Source organism: Lithobates pipiens, unplaced genomic scaffold, assembly GCF_037356315.1.
Source record: "Lithobates pipiens isolate NorthernLeopardFrog02 unplaced genomic scaffold, aLitPip1_a1.2 Scaffold_8, whole genome shotgun sequence".
In the NCBI taxonomy this organism is placed as follows: Eukaryota; Metazoa; Chordata; class Amphibia; order Anura; family Ranidae; genus Lithobates; species Lithobates pipiens.
Genome location: NW_027507903.1, coordinates 535091907 through 535116137, shown reverse-complemented (window position 1 = coordinate 535116137; position 24231 = coordinate 535091907). Strand labels below are relative to the sequence as shown.

The 24231-nt window shown below is 45.5% G+C and overlaps 1 protein-coding gene across 1 annotated transcript in view; it reads left to right on the top strand.

The window, feature by feature from the left end:
- Positions 1-24013, top strand: part of GGCX (gamma-glutamyl carboxylase) — a 98079-nt gene extending 74066 nt beyond the window's left edge. The window contains exons 14-15 of the mRNA XM_077469565.1: positions 2998-3193; positions 23649-24013. Coding sequence (XP_077325691.1) covers positions 2998-3193; positions 23649-23817 — 365 coding nt within the window. The 3' untranslated portion in view covers positions 23818-24013. The remainder of the gene's footprint in view (positions 1-2997; positions 3194-23648) is intronic.
- Positions 24014-24231: the final 218 nt, after the last annotated feature.

The window sequence follows — 24231 nt, the reverse complement described above, 5'->3', positions numbered from 1 at the left end:
AAGAAGATTGAGCTTCTCAGGGCTGTACACAGGTAAAAATGAAATGGCATGTCACCACAAATGGGGCTGTGCCCCAACTGCTTTGCAACCACATGCAATTCACATGGTTGCATTGCAGTGGGCTATCATTTTCAGGGTTAAAACATCAAACACAAGCAATGATAGCTATAAATCTGAACTAGTTTTTCAGCCCCTTCCTCTCTGAGCCTCTCTAGAGCCTTTTAGTTTCATGCACCTTCAGAGCCCAGCTCCCCCAACTGATAGTTGCCAATCAGTTCACCTCTAACTGACAGGGCTGCAGCCGCATTTTTTTCCTTCCAGTGACATCACAGCGCATGGTACAAACCTTACATATATTACAGATATTATGTCACTGTTGTTTGCCATTGCCCTGGGCTCCAAATTACCTTGTCCTGGCAGTGGGTGTAGGAATTGGGGTGATGTGAGGTGTGATGGTGCAAGATTTTGAGTTTGAGATCTAATGGTGCAGAAGTTTGGTCTGATCTAAAGGTGCAGAAGTTTGGTCTGATCTAAAGGTGCAGAAGTTTGGTCTGATCTGAGGTTTAATGGTGCAAGAATTGGGGCTGACCTGAGGTGTGAGAGTGCAGAAATTGGGGTGATCTGAGTTCTGATGATGCAGGAATTGGGATGATCTGAGGTGTGAAGGTGTAGGAATTGGGGTGATCTGAGAGGTGAAGATACAATACTGGAGTGATCTGAGGTCTGATGATGCAGGAATTGGGATGATCTGAGGTGTGAAGGTGTAGGAATTGGGGTGATCTGAGGTCTGATGGTGAAGGAACTGAGGTTATCTGAGGGGTGAAGATACATTACTGGAGTGATCTGAGGTCTGATGATGCAGGAATTGGCATAATCTGAGGTGTGAAGGTCCAGGAATTGGGGTGATCTGAGTTCTGATGATGCAGGAATATGGATGATCTGAGGTGTTAAAGGTACAGGATTGGGGTGATCTGAAGTGTGATGTTGCAGGAATTCGGGCTAATCTGTAGGGTGAAGGTGCAGAAATTGTCTTATCTGAGGTTTAATGGTTTAAGAATTGGGGTTGATCTGAGGTGTGAAGCAGCAGGAATTGGGCTGATTTGAAGCGTGATGGTACAAGAAATTGGGGCTGATCTGAAGGGTGAAAGTGCAAAAATTGGCCTGATCTGAGGTCTGAGGGTACAAGAATCGGGGATGATCTGAGGTGTGGTGATACAGGAATTTGGGCTGATTTGAGGTATGAAGGTGCAGGAATTTAGTGTGATCTGAAGTATTTAGGTGCAGGAATTTGGGTGTTTTGGGGTGATATGAGGTGTGAAGGTGCGGGAATTGGGGCTGATCTGAGGTATGAAGGTGCAGTAATTAGGCTGATCTGAAGGAATTAATTTCCTACTATTAATCATTGTTTATAGCATTTCCTTTATTCAAATTTCTTTTCATAAATTGAGAATGTGAAGTTGACTTATCTGTAGTTGGCACTATAAAAAAAATGTAAAACCTTTTTTCGGCACACTATGCTCAAAAGGTTGCCTACCCATGGTGTATGGGAGTATAAATTTGCTGTCCCTGCAAAATAATTCAACACCCAACCATTAATGTCTAAATCGCTGGCAACAAAAGTGAGTACACACCTAAGTTAAAATGTCCAAATTGGGCCCAAAGTGTCAATATTTTGCGTGGCCGCCATTAATTTCCAGCACTGCCCTAATCCTCTTGGGCATGGAGTTCACCAGAGCCTCAAAGGCTGCCACTGGAGTCCTCTTCCACTCCTCCATAGCGACATCACGGAGCTGGTGGATGTTAGAGACATTGCGCTCCTCCACCTTCCGTTTTGAGGATGCTCAATAGTGTTTAGGTCTGGAGACATGCTTGGCCAGTCCATCACCTTTACCCTCAGCTTCTTTAGCAAGGCAGTTGGTGATCTTGGAGGTGTGTTTGGGGTCGTTATCATGTTGGAATACTGCCCTGCGGCCCAGTCTCCGAAGGGAGGGTTTCATGCTCTGATTCAATATGTCACAATACATGTTGGCATTCATGGTTCCCTCAATGAACTGTAGCTCCCCAGTGCCAGCAGCACTCATGCAGCCCCAGACCATGACACTCCCACCACCATGCTTAACTGTAGGCAAGACACACTTGTCTTTGTACTCTTCACCTGGTTGCCGCGACACATGCTTGATAACATCTGAACCAAATAAATTTATCTTGGTCTCACAGCACTCATACATCTATTTCCAAAGACAACCTTTGTATATGACGCTGAGCACATGCACGTGCCACGTGTTGCAGCTCAGTTTCAGGGTCTTGGCAATCTTCTTATAGCCTAGGCCATCTTTATGTAGAGCAACAATAACGATAACACCAGATTTAACGCACCTGCTCACCATTCACACCTGAGACCTTGTAACAATAACGTGTCACATGACACCAGGGAGGGAAAATTTCACTTGGAGGTGTACTCACTTTTGTTGGCAGCAGTTTAGACAGTAATGACTATGTGTTGAGTTATTTTGAGGGGGCAGCAAATTTACAGTGTTACACAAGCTGTACACTCACTACTTGACATTTTAGCAAAGTGTATTTTTTTCAGTGTTGTCACATGTAAATATATAATAAAATATTAACAATGTATGTATGTGTGTGTGTGTATATGTATGTCTGTGTGTGTGTGTGTGTGTGTGTGTGTGTGTGTATATGTGTATATATATATATATATATATATATATATATATATACACACACACACACACACACACACTATATAATGTTCTCTACTAGTTTGAAACTAAGTATGTAGATATTATTTCCATTATTATTCCTTTTTGCATAATTTATCAAAAAGCAATTGCTCAAGTTGCACATTTTTTTTTTACAGTTTTCATATTTTCCATTGTTTTAGCTTAACGTTACCTTTTTTTGTGCAGAATAAAAGCCATTTGATCAGTTAACAGATACCCTCTGCTTTTGTCATATGTGCTTGCTTTCTTTGCCATCTAGAGAGTGCACCCCTTCCACCAGAACTTCAGCCGCTTCTCTCAGGCACATTAGATGGAGTCAATGTTACAGACCCTCTGGTTCTCACATACCTGCGTAGACAGAAGCGAATTCAGGAAGCAGAGCGCAGGCGCAATGCAACCATCGTAGAAAGATTTGAGAGGTTTTTCAATAAGAAGTATTATCTTCTTCGTCGCAGGTAAGTGCTTGAAATTTGGTGTTTGTTAAAATGGTTGTAACCCTAAAGAAAAAAAAATGTCCCTGTCCCTTTAAGGCACAATATATTGCATTGTGCTTTTGTAGTGTCATTTATCCCTTTCCATGTTGTACAGTACCTGGTTGCTCTTGCCTGTTCCTGTGTTCTCCTGTGTAAACTGACCACACTAATCCATGGCTGCTGATTCGTGATAGTGTGTTCAGTTTACATCCCTCTGTCATCCTGCTTGTGTATTCAGCATCTGTGCATTTCCCCCTCCCTCTCTGCCATTTTAGTAGTCTGTGTGAAGCAGATCTCCTCCCCGCTCTCCCTTCCTGCTTTTATTGAGAATTCTGCTGCAGCTGCTCCTCCCCTTTAGTAAAGTGGTTGTAAAGTCACATCTATCATATACTTTTATCCTCTCTGTTTTAGGAACATATTAAGTAATGTGTGTGTTTTCTTTCATACATCACGGGACAGAGTTAAGCTATTATTCATTATTTACTGGGTTAATACGCTATTTTTAGGTGAATGGACACTGGTAGACCAAAGTCTTAGACAGGAAGTCTGCTCCCACACAGAAAGTACTCCAGTTTTTTTACCAGTGTCTGCAAGGTGGATGGGCACGTTTGTTTGAGCTCTCTCGAAATCCAGGTCTTGAGTCCCAAAACAGTTCTCAAATGAATCAAGGGATTGACCGATTGGATCCATTTGAAGAAAAGTTTATATGCAAGAAGACGTAAAGATCCTGCAAGGTTTTGCCTGTAACGAGACTTTCGGGCGCTGGACCCTGCGCAGTGGAATCCTAGACACTAGAGGGCTAAGGCATTCCTATGGGTGCTATACAGGTTCAAGGGAGCAGACCCTAAAACATGAAAAGGGTACCTAGTTCTTAAAAGGCCGCAAGTGATGGAACCCGCTGTGATGGGTGAAAATTGGGCTCTTAGTTTCTAAGGTTGCCTTGCGCCTGGATGAGTAAGTGAAACTGAAACGCCCTTATTTACTTATTGTGGGGTGCCCCATGTGTTGTAACAATCTGTCAAACTAGCTAGAGGCTGGAGAACTGTGTAACAATGACCACAGGGGGAGTTTGGGCTAGCTGCTGGTGTTTGGGTAGGAGCACCTTGTATTGATGTGGCTACTTTCTTTTGGATGGGTGGGGGTTTGCCATAGCGCACACAAGTTCGCAGCTGTGTTGGTGGCCATGGCACATGCAGCTTGCCACACAGAATGTTGTGCACACACAGAGCTGCGTATTCGCTGTAGCTCTAAGGATGGTGCAGGAAGACTCACTTTGTGCGTGTACAAAGCTGCACGCATCCGCCGTGACCGCCCATGCGCAGAGCATCCCGACGCACAGCCATCTTATTTAAGCAGAGAGTGGCTGACATACCGCACTTCCAAGTTACAGCTGTGATGCCCACAGCAGGCTCTGAACCATTCACTTTCAGCAGTTCATTCTTACCTGAGTCTTGCAAGGTCTTCAAAAAAGAAGAGCGGGGCTAACACTACAGGGAAGGGCACATCTATGTCTTCAGTAGCTCCTAAGGAGCCTAGTCAAAACCCTAGTGTTGTATCCCCTGGAGGACCAGAGGCTTCCCGGCAATCTGAGCCGTGGCGCCTGTATGGTATTGTGCCTACTGCCAACGCTACTGCTTCAGCCTTTGTCACCAGGGATCTGTCCTCAGTTCTAGCTGGGTTAGAGGACAGGATTACTGGCATGATTGCCTCCATCTCACAGGTTGGTAAGAAGCATGACAGATCTCCTTCCTCTGATCCTCCTAACTTGGAGCAGGAATGGGTTAATGAAGTGGAAGAGCTAAATGCTAAGCATTCTGTGGTGGGCCAGGTAGATGAGTCTGCTTCTGAAGAATCTGGATCAGAAGATCCAGTTGGTATTCGCCTCTCAGTTGCAGAGGCTTTTGATCCAGACTCTTACCAAGATGGTTCAGTCTGCCTTCAAGTTACCTCCTGCTGAGGTTTCTGAGCCTTCTTGGTCCTCTTTGGGGTTCCTGAGGCCTCCTCAGGCTGCACAGGCTTTCCCCTTGCAAGCACAGTTAAAACAGGTGGTGTACGCTGATTGGGAACATCCTGACAGGTGTTTTATTCCTCCTAAGAGGTTTTCCCTTTTGTATCCCATGGAGGAAAAGTTTGCCAAGAAATGGAGCACGCCAGCCATTGATGCGGCAGTCTCTTCCTTAAACAAGAACGTATAATATATCCGAAAGATTTCTGGAGGGAAAATCGCTCTACTTCCGCAAAGAGAAGGACTAGGTTTCCCTCGTTTAAAAACCTTGGGGACCGCTTCTTCAGATGTCTCAACGCCAAGGCAGTTCCCCCACCAACAGGGCACTAGAGCCAGGGGCAAGCCCCAGGGCCATGAGAAACCCTGGGTTCAAAACTCTTTTTTTTTTTTTTCTTTTCTTTTTTTTTGCTACATCAGCAAATTTATTGGCGAGGCTCTAATCAACTTAACGTTCATTTAGTTTTCCTCGTCTTCACATCATTGTAGCCCATCCTTTTATATTAACATTACCAACAGTAGTCTTTATTTAATCATGTATAAAAAGAAGAGCCCAACTATTCCATACTATCCCTGATAGTTGACCCAAACAACCCTCACGCTTCGTCTTTACATTATTTTACCCCCCCCTATCCCCCCCCCCCCCTCTTTTATTTCCTATGCGGGTAGAAGAGAGAAAAAGGAAACCCAATGAAAGAAACAAGAAAATAAAAAACAACAATCAGGCCTCCTCCCGTTATCCCTTTATATTCTGACCTGCTCAGCATAACTCCAGGTTTTTTTAAACTTTTTCCACTTCTGCCAACTATCTATTGCCAGGTCTTTATCGTCATATCTATCCCTACGTCTGACCATTTGGTAAGTTTCTTCTACCGCGTCAATCCATTCCCAGATTGGTGGACTTTCCTCTTTTTGCCAGTTCTTAGGGATCACTCTTTTTGCAGCATTCAAAAGATGCGGGACTAATGACTCTTGATATTTTTTAATTTTTCCTTTAGTGCCATGGAAAAGAACGATCCACGGATCCTCCGGTATTATAGTATTAGTAATTTCTTTTACATAATATAAAATCTTTTTCCAATATGTGTTAATTTTTGGACAACTCCACCACAAATGAGTCATCGTCCCTGCCACTTTACACCCTCGCCAGCAATCCCCTGACCTACTCGGTTGGAATTTATGGATTTTATCTGGTGTAGCGTACCATCTTGAAATACATTTATAATTCATTTCTGCAGTAAAGCTATCCACTGCCGAACTATGAATACGTTTAAAAAATTTTCCCTGTGAACCTTTATCACATTGTGAACCTAATTCCCTTTCCCATTTTTGTATATAAGGCGGGCTCTCCAGCCCCTCCCCTTCGGTCAGGAGCTCATACAGCCTAAAGACAATCCTCTTTGGGTTGTCGGTTAAACACAGCCTCTCCAAAGGAGAGAGCTCGCTTTCCATTTTCAGTGGCTGCGGTAGGCTCCCCACAAAGTGGGCCAGCTGGAGATACCTCCACTCATCTATTTTCCCTATTTCTCCTATATAGTGACCTCATCCTCCCGTTTTTTATTATATCTTTTACCCGCACCCTCCCCTTTTTTAACCAATTCCCACTATTAATTTTTAATCCCCAAGGAAAATATTCGTTCTCTGTTAACTCAATAAGTGGCGAGTTATACTGACCATTCAATTTCTTATATACCCCATTCCAAACCTTAAGTGCGTTTTAGTGTTAAAACATTTGTATTTACATCTAGTGTCCTATACTTTAGTGGATTCCACACTATCTTATTCAACTGTGCCCTACTAAAAGTGTTCTCTATATCTATGCATCTTTTCTCCTTATTATTCCCCCTGACCCACTCCACTACTCTTGACAGCACGATAGCTTTATAGTATTTTTGGATGTCAGGAACCGCTAATCCCCCTTTTTCTTTACTTCGTTTTAATGTAGTGAAGGGTATTCTCGGTTTCTTATTATTCCAGATGAACCCCATTAATAAGGATTTCATCTTAGAAAAATAATACTTTGGGACTGCTAAGGGGATCATCTGTAATTTTATATAGTATTTTTGGCACGATATACATCTTTAATGCGCAGATACGTCCTATCCAGGTTAATGATCTATTGGCTAATGTTTTGCTTTCTTTCTTGATTTCCTATAACAAGGGAAGGTAATTTAATTTATACATTTTATCTATAGAGGTTGCTAATTTTATTCCAAGATAGTTCATTTCCTTCCGCCAAGGACACTCGAACTTTTTTTGAAGCTTCTCTTTGTCCAATTTACCCATGTTTAAATTCAAGATTTCTGATTTTGCTTGATTAATTTTAAAATTCGAGAGTTGACCGTATTGTACTATTACTTCCATTAATTTGGGCAAGGAAACACCGGGGTTGCTGATATAAAATAAGATATCATCTGCGAACGCAGCCAATTTATGTTCTTCCTTTCCTATTTTGATTCCTCTAATCTGTGGGTCATTACGGATCGTGGCAAGCAGTGGTTCCAGCAGGGGCGGACTGACAACTCATGGGGCCCCCGGGCAATAGAAGATCATGGGGCCCCCTTGGTCTCCACACTCAAGCCAAACCTGCACAGGGAGACACTGGAGAGAGAGAACATACACACAGGGGGACACTAGTGGGAGAACGCACACACACACACACACACACAGGGACACCAGAGGGAGAACGCACACACAGGGGGGGACACTGGAGGGAGAACGCACACACACACGGGGGGGGGCACTGGAGGGAGAACACACACACACGGGGGGGGACACTGGAGGGAGAACACACACAGGGGGGACACTGGAGGGAGAACGCGCGCACACACACGGGGGGGGGACACTGGAGGGTGAACGCGCACACCCACGGGGGGGACACTGGAGGGAGAAAGCACACGGGGGGGACACTGGAGGGAGAACACACACACACACACACACACACACACACACACACACACACACACACACACACACACACACACGGGGACACTGGAGGGAGAAGGCACACACACAGGGGGACACTGGAGGGAGAAGGCACACACACAGGGGGACACTGGAGGGAGAAGGCACACACACAGGGGGACACTGGAGGGAGAAGGCACACACACAGGGGGACACTGGAGGGAATATGCGCACACAGGAGGACACGCACACAGGGGGACATGCACATAGGACACACACTTACACAGCACAGGACATGCACACAGGACAGCACACAGGGGGACACGCACACAGCACAGGAGGACACACACATGGGAGGACATGCACACAGGACACATACTTACACAGCACAGGACATGCACACAGGACACTTACACAGCACACACGGGGGGACATGCACACGGGGGGACATGCACACGGGGGGACATGCACACAGGACACTTACACAGCACACCGGGGGACATGCACACAGGGGGACATGCACACAGGGGGACATGCACACAGCACAGGGGGACATGCACACAGGACACACACTTACACAGCACAGGACATGCACACAGGACACTTACACAGCACACAGGGGGACACGCACACAGCACGGGAGGACACGCACACGGGAGGACACGCACATGGGAGGACATGTACACAGGACAAATACTTACACAGCACAGGACATGCACACAGGACATGCATACAGCACAGGGGGACATGCACACAGGAGGACATGCACACAGCACAGGGGGACATGCACATAGGACACACACTTGCACAGGACATGCACACAGGACACTTACACAGCACACAGGGGGACACGCACACGAGGACATGCACACGGGAGAACATGCACACAGGGGGACATACTTACACAGCACAGGACATGCACACAGCACAGGGGGACATGCACACAGGAGGACATGCACACAGCACAGGGGGACATGCACATAGGACACACACTTGCACAGGACATGCACACAGGACACTTACACAGTACACAGGGGGACACGCACACAGCACACGGGAGAATATGCACACAGAGGGACATACTTACACAGCACAGGACATGCACACAGGACACTTACACAGCACACAGGGGGACACTTACACAGGGGGACATGCACACGGGACATGCACACAGCACAGGGGGACATGCACACAGGACATGCACACAGCACACAGGGGGACATGCACACAGGGGGACATGCACACAGCACACAGAGGGACATGCACACAGGACATGCACACAGGACATACACACAGCACACAGGACATACACACAGCACACAGGGGGACATGCACACAGGACATACACACAGCACAGGAGGACACTGTGGGATGGAGGGACCCGGGGCCCATGCATCTGTCTGTACCGCGCGCCCCCCCCCCCCCCCCCATCGCGTGTGGCGGCCCTGGTGTCTCGGCTTCACTCACTGAGTCACTGGATGCTGAGCCTGAGACACTTCTAACAGCGCGCTGCTCCCCGCCGGCCCCTCCACTCTTCTCGTCTGTCCCAGGTCAGGTGATGTCACGATGCATACAGTACAAGCACCTGGCCTGGGATGGACAGGGGAAGGAGGGGCCGGCGGGGAGCAGCGCACAGTTAGCAGTGTTATTATCTGCATCGCGGGCGCGGCATGTAATTCAGCCGCTGCAAGTGGCCTCTCATATGGCCGAGTCCAGGCCCCTAACGTCCGCGGGCCCTCGGGCGGCGCCCGAGTGACCGACTGGTCAGTCCGCCCCTGGGTTCCAGGGACAACACAAACAAAATGGGTGATAGGGGGCATCCCTGCCTCGTTCCATTTTTCAACTCGAAAGGTAAGGGCAACATACCGTTAACCCTGACCCTGGCGGTCGGGTGGCTATATAATGTCCTAATCCTCTTGATCATTTTGGGACCTATTCCCATCATTCCCAATGTCTGAAGCATAAAACCCCAGCCCACCCTGTCGAAAGCCTTCTGGGCATCAATCGACCAGAGTAGGCTGGGGCCCCACCCCCCGTTTTCCTGGGACAGAAGGAGCACCGTTCTCACCCCATTATCCTTTCCTTCCCACCCTGGTATAAAGCCCACCTGGTCTGGGTGTATCAATGTGCCCATCAAGCCCTTCATTCTTCCCGCCAGCACCTTAGCAAAAAGCTTTGTATCGGCATTGAGTAATGAAATAGGCCTATAATTAGGGCACCTTGTCTCATCCTTCCCCTCCTTCCAGGTTACAGTTATAGTAGCAGAAACTGCATCTTTACTCAACTCATAGTCCATACCCAGTCCATTCATATAGCTACATAGATGCGGAATTAATATTTCTTTATATTTTTTATAATAATATACCGTAAACCCATCCGGGCCTGGGCTTTTCCCCGAAGCTGATTCCATAAGTGCCCTATTTAATTCCTCCTCTGTTATGGGTCTATCCAAATCCTCCTTGTCTATTTCCGTGATTTTTGTTAGCTGGGCCTTTTCCAGGAACTCTGCTCTTTGTGTTTCCTTATCTTCCCCCACTAGTCCCTCTGACTGCGCTACTGAGTATACTTTCTCATAATAGTTTTTAAATGTTTCCGCTATCTCAGTTGATCTAAAAACCATTTCTCCCTTTCCTGATTGAATCCAAAACTCTTTTAAACCTGGCACCAAGCCCTCCTTTTGAGGGGACGCCCCCATTCTATCAAATGGTGGGGAAGGCTGCTTCATTTTGCAGACATTTGGAAAACAGTGGTTCAGGACTAGTGGGTTATCTCAACAGTATCCCTGCTGTTACAAGCTGGAATTACGGGGGTTTCCTCCTTCAGAGGTTTCTAAGATCCAGCGTTCCTTTGGATCCTCCAAAAAGACACTTATTGTTTCAGGCACTAGATCATTTAGTGCATCAGGCAGGGATTCTACAGGTTCCTGTATCCGAAAGGGGCGCTGGGTTTTATTCAAACCTGTTCATAGCTCAAAAACCAAACTGGGACACGAGGCCCATTTTGGATCTAAGATTCCTGAACCAGTATCTATTATTTCAGTCCTTTTGGATGGAGTCACTCTGCTTGGTAGTAGCCTTGCTGCAGATGGGAGACTTTCTAGCCTCCATCGATATTAAGGATGCGTATGTACACATACCTATCTTTCAACCTCATCAGATGTTCCTGCAATTTGCAGTAGAGGAAGGTCATTTCTAGTTTGTGGAGCTGACCTTAGGGCTGGCCACAGCACCCTGGGTGTTTACAAAGGTCCTAGCACCTGTACTAGATCTTTTTAAGGGCCCAGGAAATTTTGGTGCTCAGATACTTGGACGACCTCCTGCTCAGAGATCACTCATAACAGGCCCTAGAACAGAGCGCAGCCTGCACAGTGCAGTGTTTAGAATACCTGGTCTAAGTCCTGAAAAGTCAGCCTTAAGACCAGCTCAGGTCTAAACTAGAGGTCGACCGATATGGGTTTTTCTCTGGCCGATGCCGATATTTAGAAATCATGGCGGCCGATAGCCGATATATGATGCCGATTTTTTTTTTGGGCCGATATGTTAGGCCGATTTTATTTATTTATTTTCTTCCTTTTTTATTTATTATTATTTATTTATTTTTTTAATCCCCCTTGATCTAACACACCTTTCCCACTGGGGTGTTTTTCAGGCGCTTTTGGGCTAAAAATAGCGCCTGTAAAGTGCCTGCAAAATGGCTCCCCTGCAGTCTGTGTGAAAGACAGAGTGCTTTCACACTGAGGCAATGCGCTGGCAGGATCTTAAAAAAAAAGTCCTGCAAGCAGCACGTTTGGAGTGGTGTATACCGCTCCTCCACCACTCCTGCCCATTGATATGAATGGGCACCACTGCCGAAGCGCATGCAATGCGATTTGGCAGCAGTGCTTCATGGGCGCATTTAACCTCTTCCTTGGCCGCTAGCTGGGTTAGATGTGCCCCACTAGCAGCCAAATAGCACCGCTAAAATGATGGTAAAGAGCCGCTAAAACTTGCGTTTTACCATCAACGCCTGCCCGCTCCAGTGTGAAAGCAGTCTTCATAAGTGATACAGAAAATTTCTTACATTTAAACATTTTTGGGGGGGGTCTAAGTGATTTTCTGGCAGAAAATACAGGATTTTTACTTGTAAGCAACAAGTGTCAGAAAAGATTTAGTCTTTAAATGGTTAAACTGAGAACTTCTACACACAGAGATGATTTCATTCATTCAAGTGTAAACATTGTATCTTTCTGTTCTTGGCAGACTGCCCAGAGAGGAGGAAGACGTTTCTATGGCAACTTGCACTGACTTCTATTACAGAAGTCATTTCAAAGTCCCGCTGCAGTTCTATATCGGCTTTTTACCAGCACAATCGGCCGATGCCGATTAATAAAAAAACGGCAAATATCGGCCGATATATCGGTCGACCTCTAGTCTAAACCTATATACGGTCCAGGCAAGGGTATTTTTGCCACCCGTAGATCTGAAGAGCTGTTCCCTGAAGGGTCAGGTAAGGGGAACCAGGCAACCCTCTATTCAGGTCTGTATGATTCTTCTGGGAAGGATAGTGTCCTCCTTTGAGTCCAGTTCCTTACACCCAGTTCCATTCCAGGCCTTTACAACAAGACATCTTGTCGATTTGGAACAGGAGAGTTTAAGCCCTGGATTACCCCATGTCCTTATCTCCCCGGGCGCGCATAAGCCTTAGTTGGTGGTTGCAGGATCAGAACCCGCAAAGGGGAATATCCTTCCTCCCAGTGTCTTGGAGAGTGCTGACCACAGATGCCAGTCTCTCGGGCTGGGGAGCGACCCTAGAGGGGTTCAAAGCTCAGAGCATAGTTTGCTCATCAACATCCTGGAGTAGTGGGTGATACGTCTGGCCCTACGGTCGTGGACAGTGGAGCTTCAGGACTTGCCCTATAAGGGTTCAGGAGGAGGTGAATCACATATTAGCCTGGGCAGAGGGACATGTTCTGGTTCTATAGGCGGTCCATATCCTGGGGGTAGAGAACTGGAAGGCAGATTATCTCAGCCGTCAGCAGATCTGTCCGGGTGAATGGTCCCTACGCCCAAATGTGTTCAGGGAAATTTGCCAGCAATGGCAACAGCCAGATGTCGATCTGTTGGCATCCAGGTTCATCAACAAGCTACATCAGTTTGTGTCTCGAACAAGGGATCCCCTGGCAACCGGAGCAGATGCTCTGGTAGTTTCATAGAGCCAGTTCTTCCTGGTTTGTTTTCCACCCGATCCCTCTCCTTACACATTTGTTGCTCAGGATTTGGAGAGAGGGGGTTCCAGTCATCCTGGTGGCACCAGCCTGGCCCAGAAGGCCCTGGTTCCCAGAGATCATGAGACTGGCAATAGACGGGCCATGAACACTTCTGCGCTGCCCTGATCTACTGTCTCAAGGTCCTATATTTCACCCCAATTTACAGTCTCTAAATTTGAAAGCCAGGGTGCTGAATGATCATGGCATGTTGGGACCGGTGATATCTACCCTAGTGAATGTTAGGAAAGAGATCACTAGTAAGATCTATCATAAGGTCTGGAAGGCTTATATTGGTGTGAAGTCAGAAAATGGCATCTTCGGAAATATGTGATTGGGAGAATTCTCTATTTTCTACAATTGGCTGTGGAAATCAGATTGGCTTTGAGTACACTCTCACTCGCTGGTCCGAACCTTTATGCAGGGACCAACTCGTTTGCTTCCCCCATTAGGTCGCCTATGTGTCATTGGGACTTACATTTGGTGATGTTTGCGTTGCAGAAACAACCGTTTGAGCCTATCAAGGAAATTCCATTAGTCTTGCTGTCACGCAAGCTAGCCTTCCCGATGGCCATCACCTCAGGTAGAGGGATGCAGGGCCAGACTGGGAATAAAAACCAGCCCTGGAAAAAATATCATACCGGCCCCATAGCATTATTATACCAGCCCAACATCATAACATCGTTATTTCCTTGTTCATGAAAGGGAAAACCATGCATTTTAAAGCACACTTGAAGAGTGTATGTATATATGTATATATGTGTGTATATATATATATATATATATATATATATATATATATATATATATATATATATTACACACATACATACACACACACAGAAGGCAAATGTGAAAGCACATAGGGCTTGATATCAGGGGAAAACCTTTATATCCGTTCCCCCCTTACATCAGTGACCCCCCCCCCCCCCAGACTTGCCTGGTGATGCTGTCACTGACCTACTCTCAGGCGCACCATGCGGGAATCAGTTAGATGGCTCCAGGTTGGTGGCTCTGGTTTTATCCTATAGTCTCCTCTCCACAGTCCACACACATCTGACTTCTCCTATGACCCCCATCCTGGCAGCGCTCTCGCTCTTAACTCCTCTCCAGAATCCCCCTCAGAGACTGCAGACATGATATAAGACAAGTGATGGTCAGAGGTTGCGGACATGATACAAGTGATGTTTAGAGACTGAGGACATGATACAAGAGATGGCTAGAGACTGAGGACAGGATACAAGCGATGGCTAGAGATTGAGGACAGGATACAAGCGATGGGTCAGAGACTGAGGACAGGATACAAGAGATGGGTCAGAGACTGAGGACAGGATACAAGAGATGGGTCAGAGACTGAGGACAGGATACAAGAGATGGGTCAGAGACTGAGGACAGGATACAAGAGATGGGTCAGAGACTGAGGACAGGATACAAGAGATGGGTCAGAGACTGAGGACAGGATACAAGAGATGGGTCAGAGACTGAGGACAGGATACAAGAGATGGGTCAGAGACTGAGGACAGGATACAAGAGATGGGTCAGAGACTGAGGACAGGATACAAGAGATGGGTCCGAGACTGAGGACAGGATACAAGAGATGGGTCCGAGACTGAGGACAGGATACAAGAGATGGGTCCGAGACTGAGGACAGGATACAAGAGATGGGTCCGAGACTGAGGACAGGATACAAGAGATGGGTCCGAGACTGAGGACAGGATACAAGAGATGGGTCCGAGACTGAGGACAGGATACAAGAGATGGGTCCGAGACCGAGGACAGGATACAAGAGATGGGTCCGAGACCGAGGACAGGATACAAGAGATGGGTCCGAGACCGAGGACAGGATACAAGAGATGGGTCCGAGACCGAGGACAGGATACAAGAGATGGGTCCGAGACCGAGGACAGGATACAAGAGATGGGTCCGAGACCGAGGACAGGATACAAGAGATGGGTCCGAGACTGAGGACAGGATACAAGAGATGGCCATGTATACAAGCGCCGGAGGACAAAGGGAGGAGAGCGCTGTAGTCGCTGTTCAAAACGGCCCCAGGGCAGGTGGCCTACCGGGAAATTTCTTGTTATCCCGGTAGGCCAGTCCGGCCCTGGAAGGATGTCCAAATTGGCGGCACATGTCCTCCCTATGCTAGCTTGCATACTTCAGAAGGGAATCTCAGCCCCTCCCACTGTACTCCCTTAGATCGGGTAGGAGAGCAGAGGGAGGACATGTGACCACACAGCAGCCCTAGGCAAAGAAGGTATTTAGCATTATAATTTAAAAAACCACACACACTCTACTTAGTGATGCTAAAGTCTCCTTTTTTGGGGGGGTTTAAAATATAACAAACATGTTATACTTACCTGCTCTGTGCAGTGGTTTTGCACAGAGCAGCCCAGATCCTCCTCTTCTTTGGTCCCTCACCAGCGCTCCAAGACCCTCTCTCCTGCCACATGCCCCCACAGCAAGCTTGCTATGGGGGCACCCAAGCCTAGGCTCTGCTCTGCGTGTCCATTCAGCCAGTGGCACCCCGCTGCTGTCTCCGTCAATGAGGGAGAGTCCTGGACAGCCGAGTCTCTCGTGCAACATCGCTGGGTTTAGATGGGGCTCAAGTAAGTATGAGGAGGGACGGGGGGTGAAGTTTTTTTTCATTTTGATGTATAGAATGCATTAAAGTGGAGGGCCACCCTGGAAAAAGAAAAACACATTAAAAATTAGAAAAAAATAAAATTAATTTTTTTTTTTTTTTTTTTTTACTTACCAGAAATGCCTGTTGCTAGGCACATCATCCTAATCTGCCTCTTCCTCCTCCGGAGATCTTCTTTCTTCTCTCCTCCGCGCGGCGTCTTCTGGGTAATGGGTCGTGCTGTGTTCTGGGAACTGTGTGTCCCAGAACACAGCCCGCCCAATCACAAATCTTACATAGAATGGCGGCGCCGGGACCCGAGAGCCGAGGGACGGGTCGGCCTCGGGCGGCTGACGTCGCGGGCGCCCTGGACAGGTAAGTGCTTATTAAAAGTCAGCAGCTACAGTGTTTGCAGCTGCTGACTTTTTTAATTTTTTTTTTTTTTAAACCGGCCCTCCTCTTTAAGATTAAAAAAATCTAACTTTAGAACAACTTTAATATGTTCCTTAAACAGATAATATAAAAGTATATAATGGATGTGACTTTACAACCACTTTACATTTCATGCACCATCAGTGTTTGCATCTGCTTGCTGAACTAAAATGCTGGCTCAGAGTTGTAAACCCCAGTCATTGCAGATTTCTTGGTTCTCTTGCTCAGAAATATCAGACACACATGGACCCCCTGCTGCAGATTCTTATGTTGAAGCTCTGCAGAGTTAAAGTGTAATAATTTTATTACTGGGGAGAAGAGACTGAGGAAATGTTTCCTTCTGCCTGCAGCATAGATAACTACACCTACCCTTTTCAGACGTGTTCTGGCTGTTCACATCACTCCCTAGGTCCTCTTCCTCTTTAGTTCTTTCTCAGCAGTGGATGACCCTGGATGATGAAGAAAGTGGTGCTGATGTGATGACCTTAGCGCTGCCCTCTGCATCAGTGCATTGTGAGTGCTCAGGGGGTAGGGCCATGACACCCAAAATTAATTCATTCATTCATTAATTCAGTCTTTCCTCAGGCTGCAGTCACACCTGAGCGCTTCAAAGTTGCGCATTTTTACCGCGATTTTGCCACTTTTTTTGTATAGGTCACCAATGTAAAAAACAGAAAAACGTCTGTAATCTACCCCAAAGAAGCTCATGTTCTTTTTCGAGCTTAAGTCATTTTGTTTCAGGTGACAAAACGCTCAGATGTGAACAGGTGCCATTGAAATGAATGCGATTTTGCTTGTTGGGTGTTTTTCGGGCGTTTTAGGGACTGAAAACGCTCAGGTGTGAATGCAGCCTCAGTCTTCCAGGTTGAGTGACATTGGGCATTCATTAGTTAAGCTCAAAAAACAGAACATCATGCGGGGAACAAGAAGAAATTGTACTGCCTGGGGGAGAAAAAATTAACCTTGACGGGCTTTCCCTGGGAGTATGGACAGGTGCTTCCGCAACTGTGGACAGCGAGGTGATGTTATGCATACATGGTGGACTTGCCCAAGGCTGGTGGGGTTCTGGTCTAGGATTTTTGGTTTGCTGCAGACACTTTTCCACCTAACCATCCGAAGGGACGCTAAGCTAGCTCTCCTACATTGCCCGGTACCTGGTTTGCGGGGCCCTCAACAGAAGTTGGCTACTTATCTATTTATAGCGGCCAAGCGGACCATTGCCCAAGCCTGGAAGTCCCAACGGGTAGATTTTCAAGGTGTTAAAACCCGCATGACTGCAATGTTACTTCAGGAACGTATGTCCAGTATTGTTCATGATTCTCATGCTAAATTTCTAAAAATCTGGGAGCCGTGGATCTCCTATGAGTTCCCCGCGCTCCAAGCTGCATGCCTGGGCTTGGTCTAACTCCTCTTGGCGAGGCACCCACACCCGAACGTTCCCCCCCTTCCTTCCCCCTCTTGTCTCTCCATCTTTTCTTCTTTTGTTCCCTATTTTTCTTCACTCTTCTTTGTAATCTCTCCCATTGCTAACGAATTCTGCTGCCCCCCGTAGGAGGGGGTGGTGGAAGAAGGGCCTGCCCTCCGGAAACGACGAGGGAACGAGTTGCCTGGTTCTGGAACCAGTCTCGATACCATCCCCTACTCATATTCCCTCCTTTTCTTCTGTTTATTATAAGTATAATGTGATGGCTGGCCCTTTGGTTTTATATTCATGCTTTGTAGTCCCTGCGAGGGCGCACAAGGAGCAGATTGTAGTCTCTTGTTTATTCCTGTTTATTCAACTTTTCAATAAAAATATTGAAACAGAAAAAATTAACCTTGAGTTGGACTTTACGCAAAGGCAAAGAGATGCCACTGAGATCTCTCTAGTGACTAAGCTACATGTCTCTATTTTTATTAAAATCATAAAAGTATGCAAGATTAAACATGTAAAGGTAATATCAAAAATAACTTTAGGGTAAATGGTAAAATAATACAAAATATGCATACAATGTATATACTTTATTTTCCTGTTAAGGAAGGTTGAAAAATGCTAACTTTGTCTGTCTGATAACACAGCAGATTTATATCACCCGTTTTTTTTGAGTTAAGACTAAACGAATTCCCATTCCCAGGCCAAGAGGAATGTTATATTTACATTCAGTAATGTAGCTTAACAGAGTTTCAGTGTAGATAGAGCTGGTAATTTTCCAACTGTGCTCAGTGTCTGGTGATGTTGCCTAAAACGTATTTATTTCTTGTCCATTGAGAAACACAGGAATTCAGGTTCAACTGCCACCTACAGGAGGTTGGAACACTGGCAAACAGAACAAATGTAGGCCAGCATACCGCAATTTTTAATAAAGCCTATAAATACCTTTGATCTCTTCTGGTCACAGCAGTCACCCTCCCTCTGTATAGCTCGTAGATCGAAGGAATACAGCAGCCAAAGGTTAGGTGACCAACTATAAAAGCAAAGATCAGGTATTTATAGGAATCATTTAAAAAAAAAATCAGGACTGGACACATTGGTCTCGAAAGGTGAATGGGGTCCCTGGGGGGACTCCAATTACAGGTATTTCTACATACCCTGACCCTTAAGCCTGGTTCTGCAGAACAAATAGTCCATTCCTTGTCAAGGGATCCCACAGTGAGTCAGTCTCCCAACATGGTCTCCACTGGACATCACTTAAGTGTTGTAGGACTTTCACCTGAGGCCTGGTCCCTGTGCTGGAAGATGCAGAGCGTGCTACTTCTGACCTCATTGTCTTGCCTTAGAGACCAGGACCCTCAATCTGGCTCTCCTAATCTGGTAGCCTCCACATGGAAGGGGTGGGTTTTGCAACTGGGTGCTCCTTATCTCCCGCTTGGAAGGAATTCTCTTTTGCTAAGATCCCCTAGATTGTCAATAGGCAAACACACTTGGATCCTGCTGCAGGTATCTGCTTTAGTAGGAAAAGTATGTCTGGAGACCTTTTTGAGACCTGATCAACAGTAGATAGGTCATCCTACTATGGCTGATAGGCAGCCTTGTGTGAATGTTCACCCAGATCTCTTCCTCGTTTCTGACCCTAATCAGGCAAATGTTCTTAGCAGTGTGACTAAGGCCCCATACACACTATTAGATTTTCTGCAGGTTTTTGTCTTCAGATTTACCTAAACCATGTAGTGCAAGGGCCTGCCTGATTGAAGGTTTGACCTCCTATATGGTTTTGGTAAATCTGAAGGCAAAAATCTGCAGAAAATCTAAGAGTGTATGGGGCCTTAGATTCATGCCTCTCACTCTTCGGCTAAGTATTCCTTACCGTTCAATGGTGGGTCAAATGCTTTTTAGAACCATGTTTGTTGAGAAAGGCAGGTTTTTCAGACTTCCTCTGCTGTACCCAAAGGACACCATCCATTTTTTATTGATATCTGTGTCCCTCTGGGGGAAGAGCGGGGGGTGTCACCCTCTCTATTGCTAATCATGGTCACCAGGAGAAAAAAGAAAAGATGAGAAATGCAAAGTTTTACCATTGTCACCAGAAAAGAAATGGAGGAAAATCTTTCAATGGTGACACTTGTTTCAGTGACAAATCTCTAAGACGTTCATGTTGTGTATGGGACAGGACGTGAAGGAAATATCCCCTGGGAGACAAAGATAGCCAAATAAATAAATAATCATACAGTACAGGACTTCATCCTCCCATTCTCCTAGACACTGGGATTTATGTAGACACCCCCAGGTGATTGGACACTGGTGAACACAACTTTGGACAGCCCATATAACCCCTTCAACTCCCAGCAAACCCATGTTTTTGCCAGTGTCATTGGGTGAAGGAAGGCCTCTCTACTGAGAGCTGTTTTCTGGCTTTTTGCTTACATATTATACCTAAAGAGGATCTGCCTTTAATCGTGGCTGTGCCACTATGGCTACTTTCTGCAGCTTTCAGATCAGCATTGTACCCAGATCCCACTACATTGAAGACACAGGGTCAGCCTGCAACATTGCTGCAGGCAGTGGACACTAGATTTGGAGTTCACCTCTTTTTACATAAAGAAGTAGTTAGCTCTTAAGGTCCACCCATGTGGTGGAACCCTGTCCCTGAAGACCCCCTCCAAAGAGGAGGTATGCCCCCTGCCCCCCAAAGCAGGGAGTTAATGTCTTTCATTAGGCTGTAGCACCCGGAGTGGTGGGGTAGTGAGTTTGGGACTGAGCCCCTTTCCTTTACATGGGGGTCCCTCCCAGGAATTGGCTCAACTGGGACCACCCCTCCCTACCCTTTGAAGTGGTCCTTGGATGTTAGGCCCCTGCCTTAGTGCACAGCAGGGTTGGCAGTGTGATTCCATAGGTCGGGAGCACAGTAATTGGGACAATTCAAAAGCCATGGAGTGCCATGCAACGCTTTTTCCCTATGCAGGTACATTCTATTGCAACAGCTCTGCAACACACTTGTTCTTTGCTGGTACATTCGGTTGCAGCAGCCCTGTCACATATAGCTAGACTTGGATGGATTGGTGCATGTGCTGTATGCTAGGCCCCCTCCAGGGGAAGTGATTTCCTGTTTCTGTACTCAACTGAAGATGCCATTTTGAGCATTTGCCATCCAAACACACTGCCAAACATGTATCACGTGACATGGGTCAATCATTACAGATTCCTCAAGTACTCCAAAGGTCGAACAACTCCCAGTGGGCTTATGGTACTGACCATTGTACAGTGGACAATGCAGTCACTTTAGAACTTTGGGTGGGTCCTCATCCTCCAGAAGTCTGCGCTGGATCTGACCCATCACATGAAGTACAAAGGCTTCATTTTGGACACTGGCCAGACCTGGGTATTTCTACACCAGGAGCAGGTATTGACTCTCCAATTTTATGTTTGGCCTCTTCACTCCAAAAAGCTCCCATCAGTCTGGTTTTGCATAAGCTTCCTGATGACGCATGTATGTATGCAAAACGTGTAGAGGCTTCTGGGTAATCACGGACGTCACTTCCTGCCTACGGACCCATACCAAACTGAGGCTTGGAACGCACCCCGGTTAGAGAGACAGAACGGCGTGACAGATCCCCAAAAACAAACAGCTGGAAAGACTGGGTGCTGGTCTTGAGGCACCGCAAAATATGAGTTTGAATTTTACCTATTGTCAACACTTTTTAGACAAAATAAATACTTTTTACATACATGTTGCGCTATGATGGATTTTAAATTTTTGCGGGACATCATTGCGGCTATGGAAACATGAGGAATATCTAGGGGGTAATTAGCTGGAGCTAAGCCAGAACAGTGGAGTGGTTATCCCAGATGGACCAAAGGCAAATCTCTGTTTAAGTTCTGGTGAGTGCCCATTTTATAAGGTGATGGTGGCACACGAATTGGTGAAAAGATTCAGCACGAAGCACGCAGGAGAATTTGAGAACACACATAACTAATGGAAAAGAACTTTGGAAATATCATATATTTATGTTGATATTTAGCACAATATTTGCACATTGCATTTTATAGTAACAACATTGATGATTAATAAATGTTAATTTGGCCCTTTTATTGATATATTTTGCACTTCAAGCTGTGAGGTTGAGGTATAAGGGTTTTTTCATATTATAGTAGCGGTATTGTATTATTGATATACATTTAAATCAGCACAGTTACCCTCTTTTTCTAAACATATCTTTTCCTAAAATCTATGGAATAGGATAATTTAACTGCGGAAGATTAAATTACAAACCAATCATAAATACAAAACACATTCATATATATATATATATATATATATATATATATATATATATATATATATATATATATATATATATATATAATTTTTTTTTTTTTTTTTTGTGCTGTTGACACTTAAATTTCCACATGGTTTTGCATAGGAGTTCTGGGCTTGATGTTAGCCTTATTTGAAACAGTGAGGTTTTATAAGTCTCACTCCAAGCCCCTGCAGCTTCTAACTGTGTAGGACAAATTACTTCAGTCTCTGGATCGGCACATGCACCTGTCCCCCCTAAGCCAGGATATCCCCGATCTGGTGGCTGACTGGCCCTGCTTTAGAATTGGCAAAGTAATTTCTCCTGTTAACCTGGATGGTTCTTATGACAGATGCCAGCTAGTCGGGTTGTGGAGTCATCCTGAGGTCAGGGACGGTTCAGGGAACTTGTTAATCAAGGCAGTTCAGACTTCTCTGGAACGAATGGGCCATTTGCCTATTCCTTCAGCAGTGGAAAGAGTGGCTTCAGGGACAACCAACAAGGGTTCAGCCGGACAATGCCACAGGTGTGGCTTTGAAATCAATCTTCAGCGTGGCCCAAAGGGAAGCAGATTCTCACCTGAGCCAAAAGATAGATGTTCTGATTTTGTCTGCAGTCCACATTCTTAGAGTGGACAATTGGCAGGCGGACTTTTTCAGTCATCAGTGCCTGGATCTGGGGGAATGGTCTCTTCACCTCAGAATGTTCTGGAGGCCTCTGTCAACGGTGGAAGACACGACATGGATTTGTTACACCCTTACATCAATGGTGATCCTATGTAAGAAAGATGGCACTAAAAAAAACGTTTCTGATACTTAACATCTTGCATACAGGAAGATTGCTTAGTGCAGTGGGGATCTTTAGTGTACTGAGCACCTACCACAACCAGCCCTAAAGCAAATCTTTAGTCCTAGCATACACTTTTTTTTTCATTTTATAAAACCATTGTAATAATACAAACAATAACTATTTTTGACAGTCTAATATAACATTACTTGAAAAATCCCCGTTCATGTTGTGAGTTCATCCTGTCTGCTGGCCATCTCTTTCCACAACTTCCTGTATTCCCTGCATGTTTGGCATCTTCTCCTCTGTTGTTTACTCTGTTTCTAAGGACTACATATCCCGTAGTACCTTGCTGTCTGCAAGCACTGATTCCCGTACTGACTCCGCCACCTGAAGCTTCCCACCTCAGTAGTTCAGAAAGCAGGCTCCATGAAATGTGTGCCACGGCAGTGCCTATGCACAGGGCATAGAAAATTTTTTTTTTAGGAAATCATCACAAATTAAGTTTACAAACGTCAAGGTCATTCAGATTAATAGGAGTAGGCTAGAAAAAAAAAAAAATGTCTGTGGAAGTGAATATAATTACATTTTGACCATAGACCTGCAATTTAAGTATGAAATGTAGCTGAGAATTGCAATTTACAATAACATCATTATTAGGATTCTGTAGCTATTTTGTTATACTGCATTTCAAAATCTATTAAAATTCCTTATGTATTTTTGTTGTCTGGCTTAGTTTCCTGATGACAGGCATTTCGCTGCGAAATCTTATTGTGGGCCGGCCGTCACTGGAGCAGTTAGCAGATGAAGTAGCATTCGCCAGTATCAGATATGAGGATTCAAGGCAGCAGGAAGACAAGGCAGAAGCGCCTTCCACAAAGGAACCTGAACATACAGACTTGTAATTTGTGCTTTATGGAGTTTTTGTGGACCAGGCAGTATATCACTAGACTGTGATTTTTTTATTTTTTTTTGTTTTACTATTTTTGTACAGTTTTTACTGAAGAATATTTTATAGACCAAACCAAGCACACAGCTGTGAGATGTGCTAGAGATCAAGTATCTTGGCAGAAATAAATGGTTCTCAATGTACTTGGAAAAGGTGCTAAACGGATTTTGTTTTTTCATCTCTTTAAAATATTAGACCAAAGATCATCAACTTCAGCTGACCTACTAACCATAAAATATAGGCAAAACTTTTTTTTTTTTTTTTTTTTTTTTTTTTTTTTTTTTAGTTTTGGAGACAGTGGAGACGGATTAGAATACCTGGCAGGTTTCTGTTGCTGTTTATGCCCCATTAAGGAGATTCACCCTCTCCT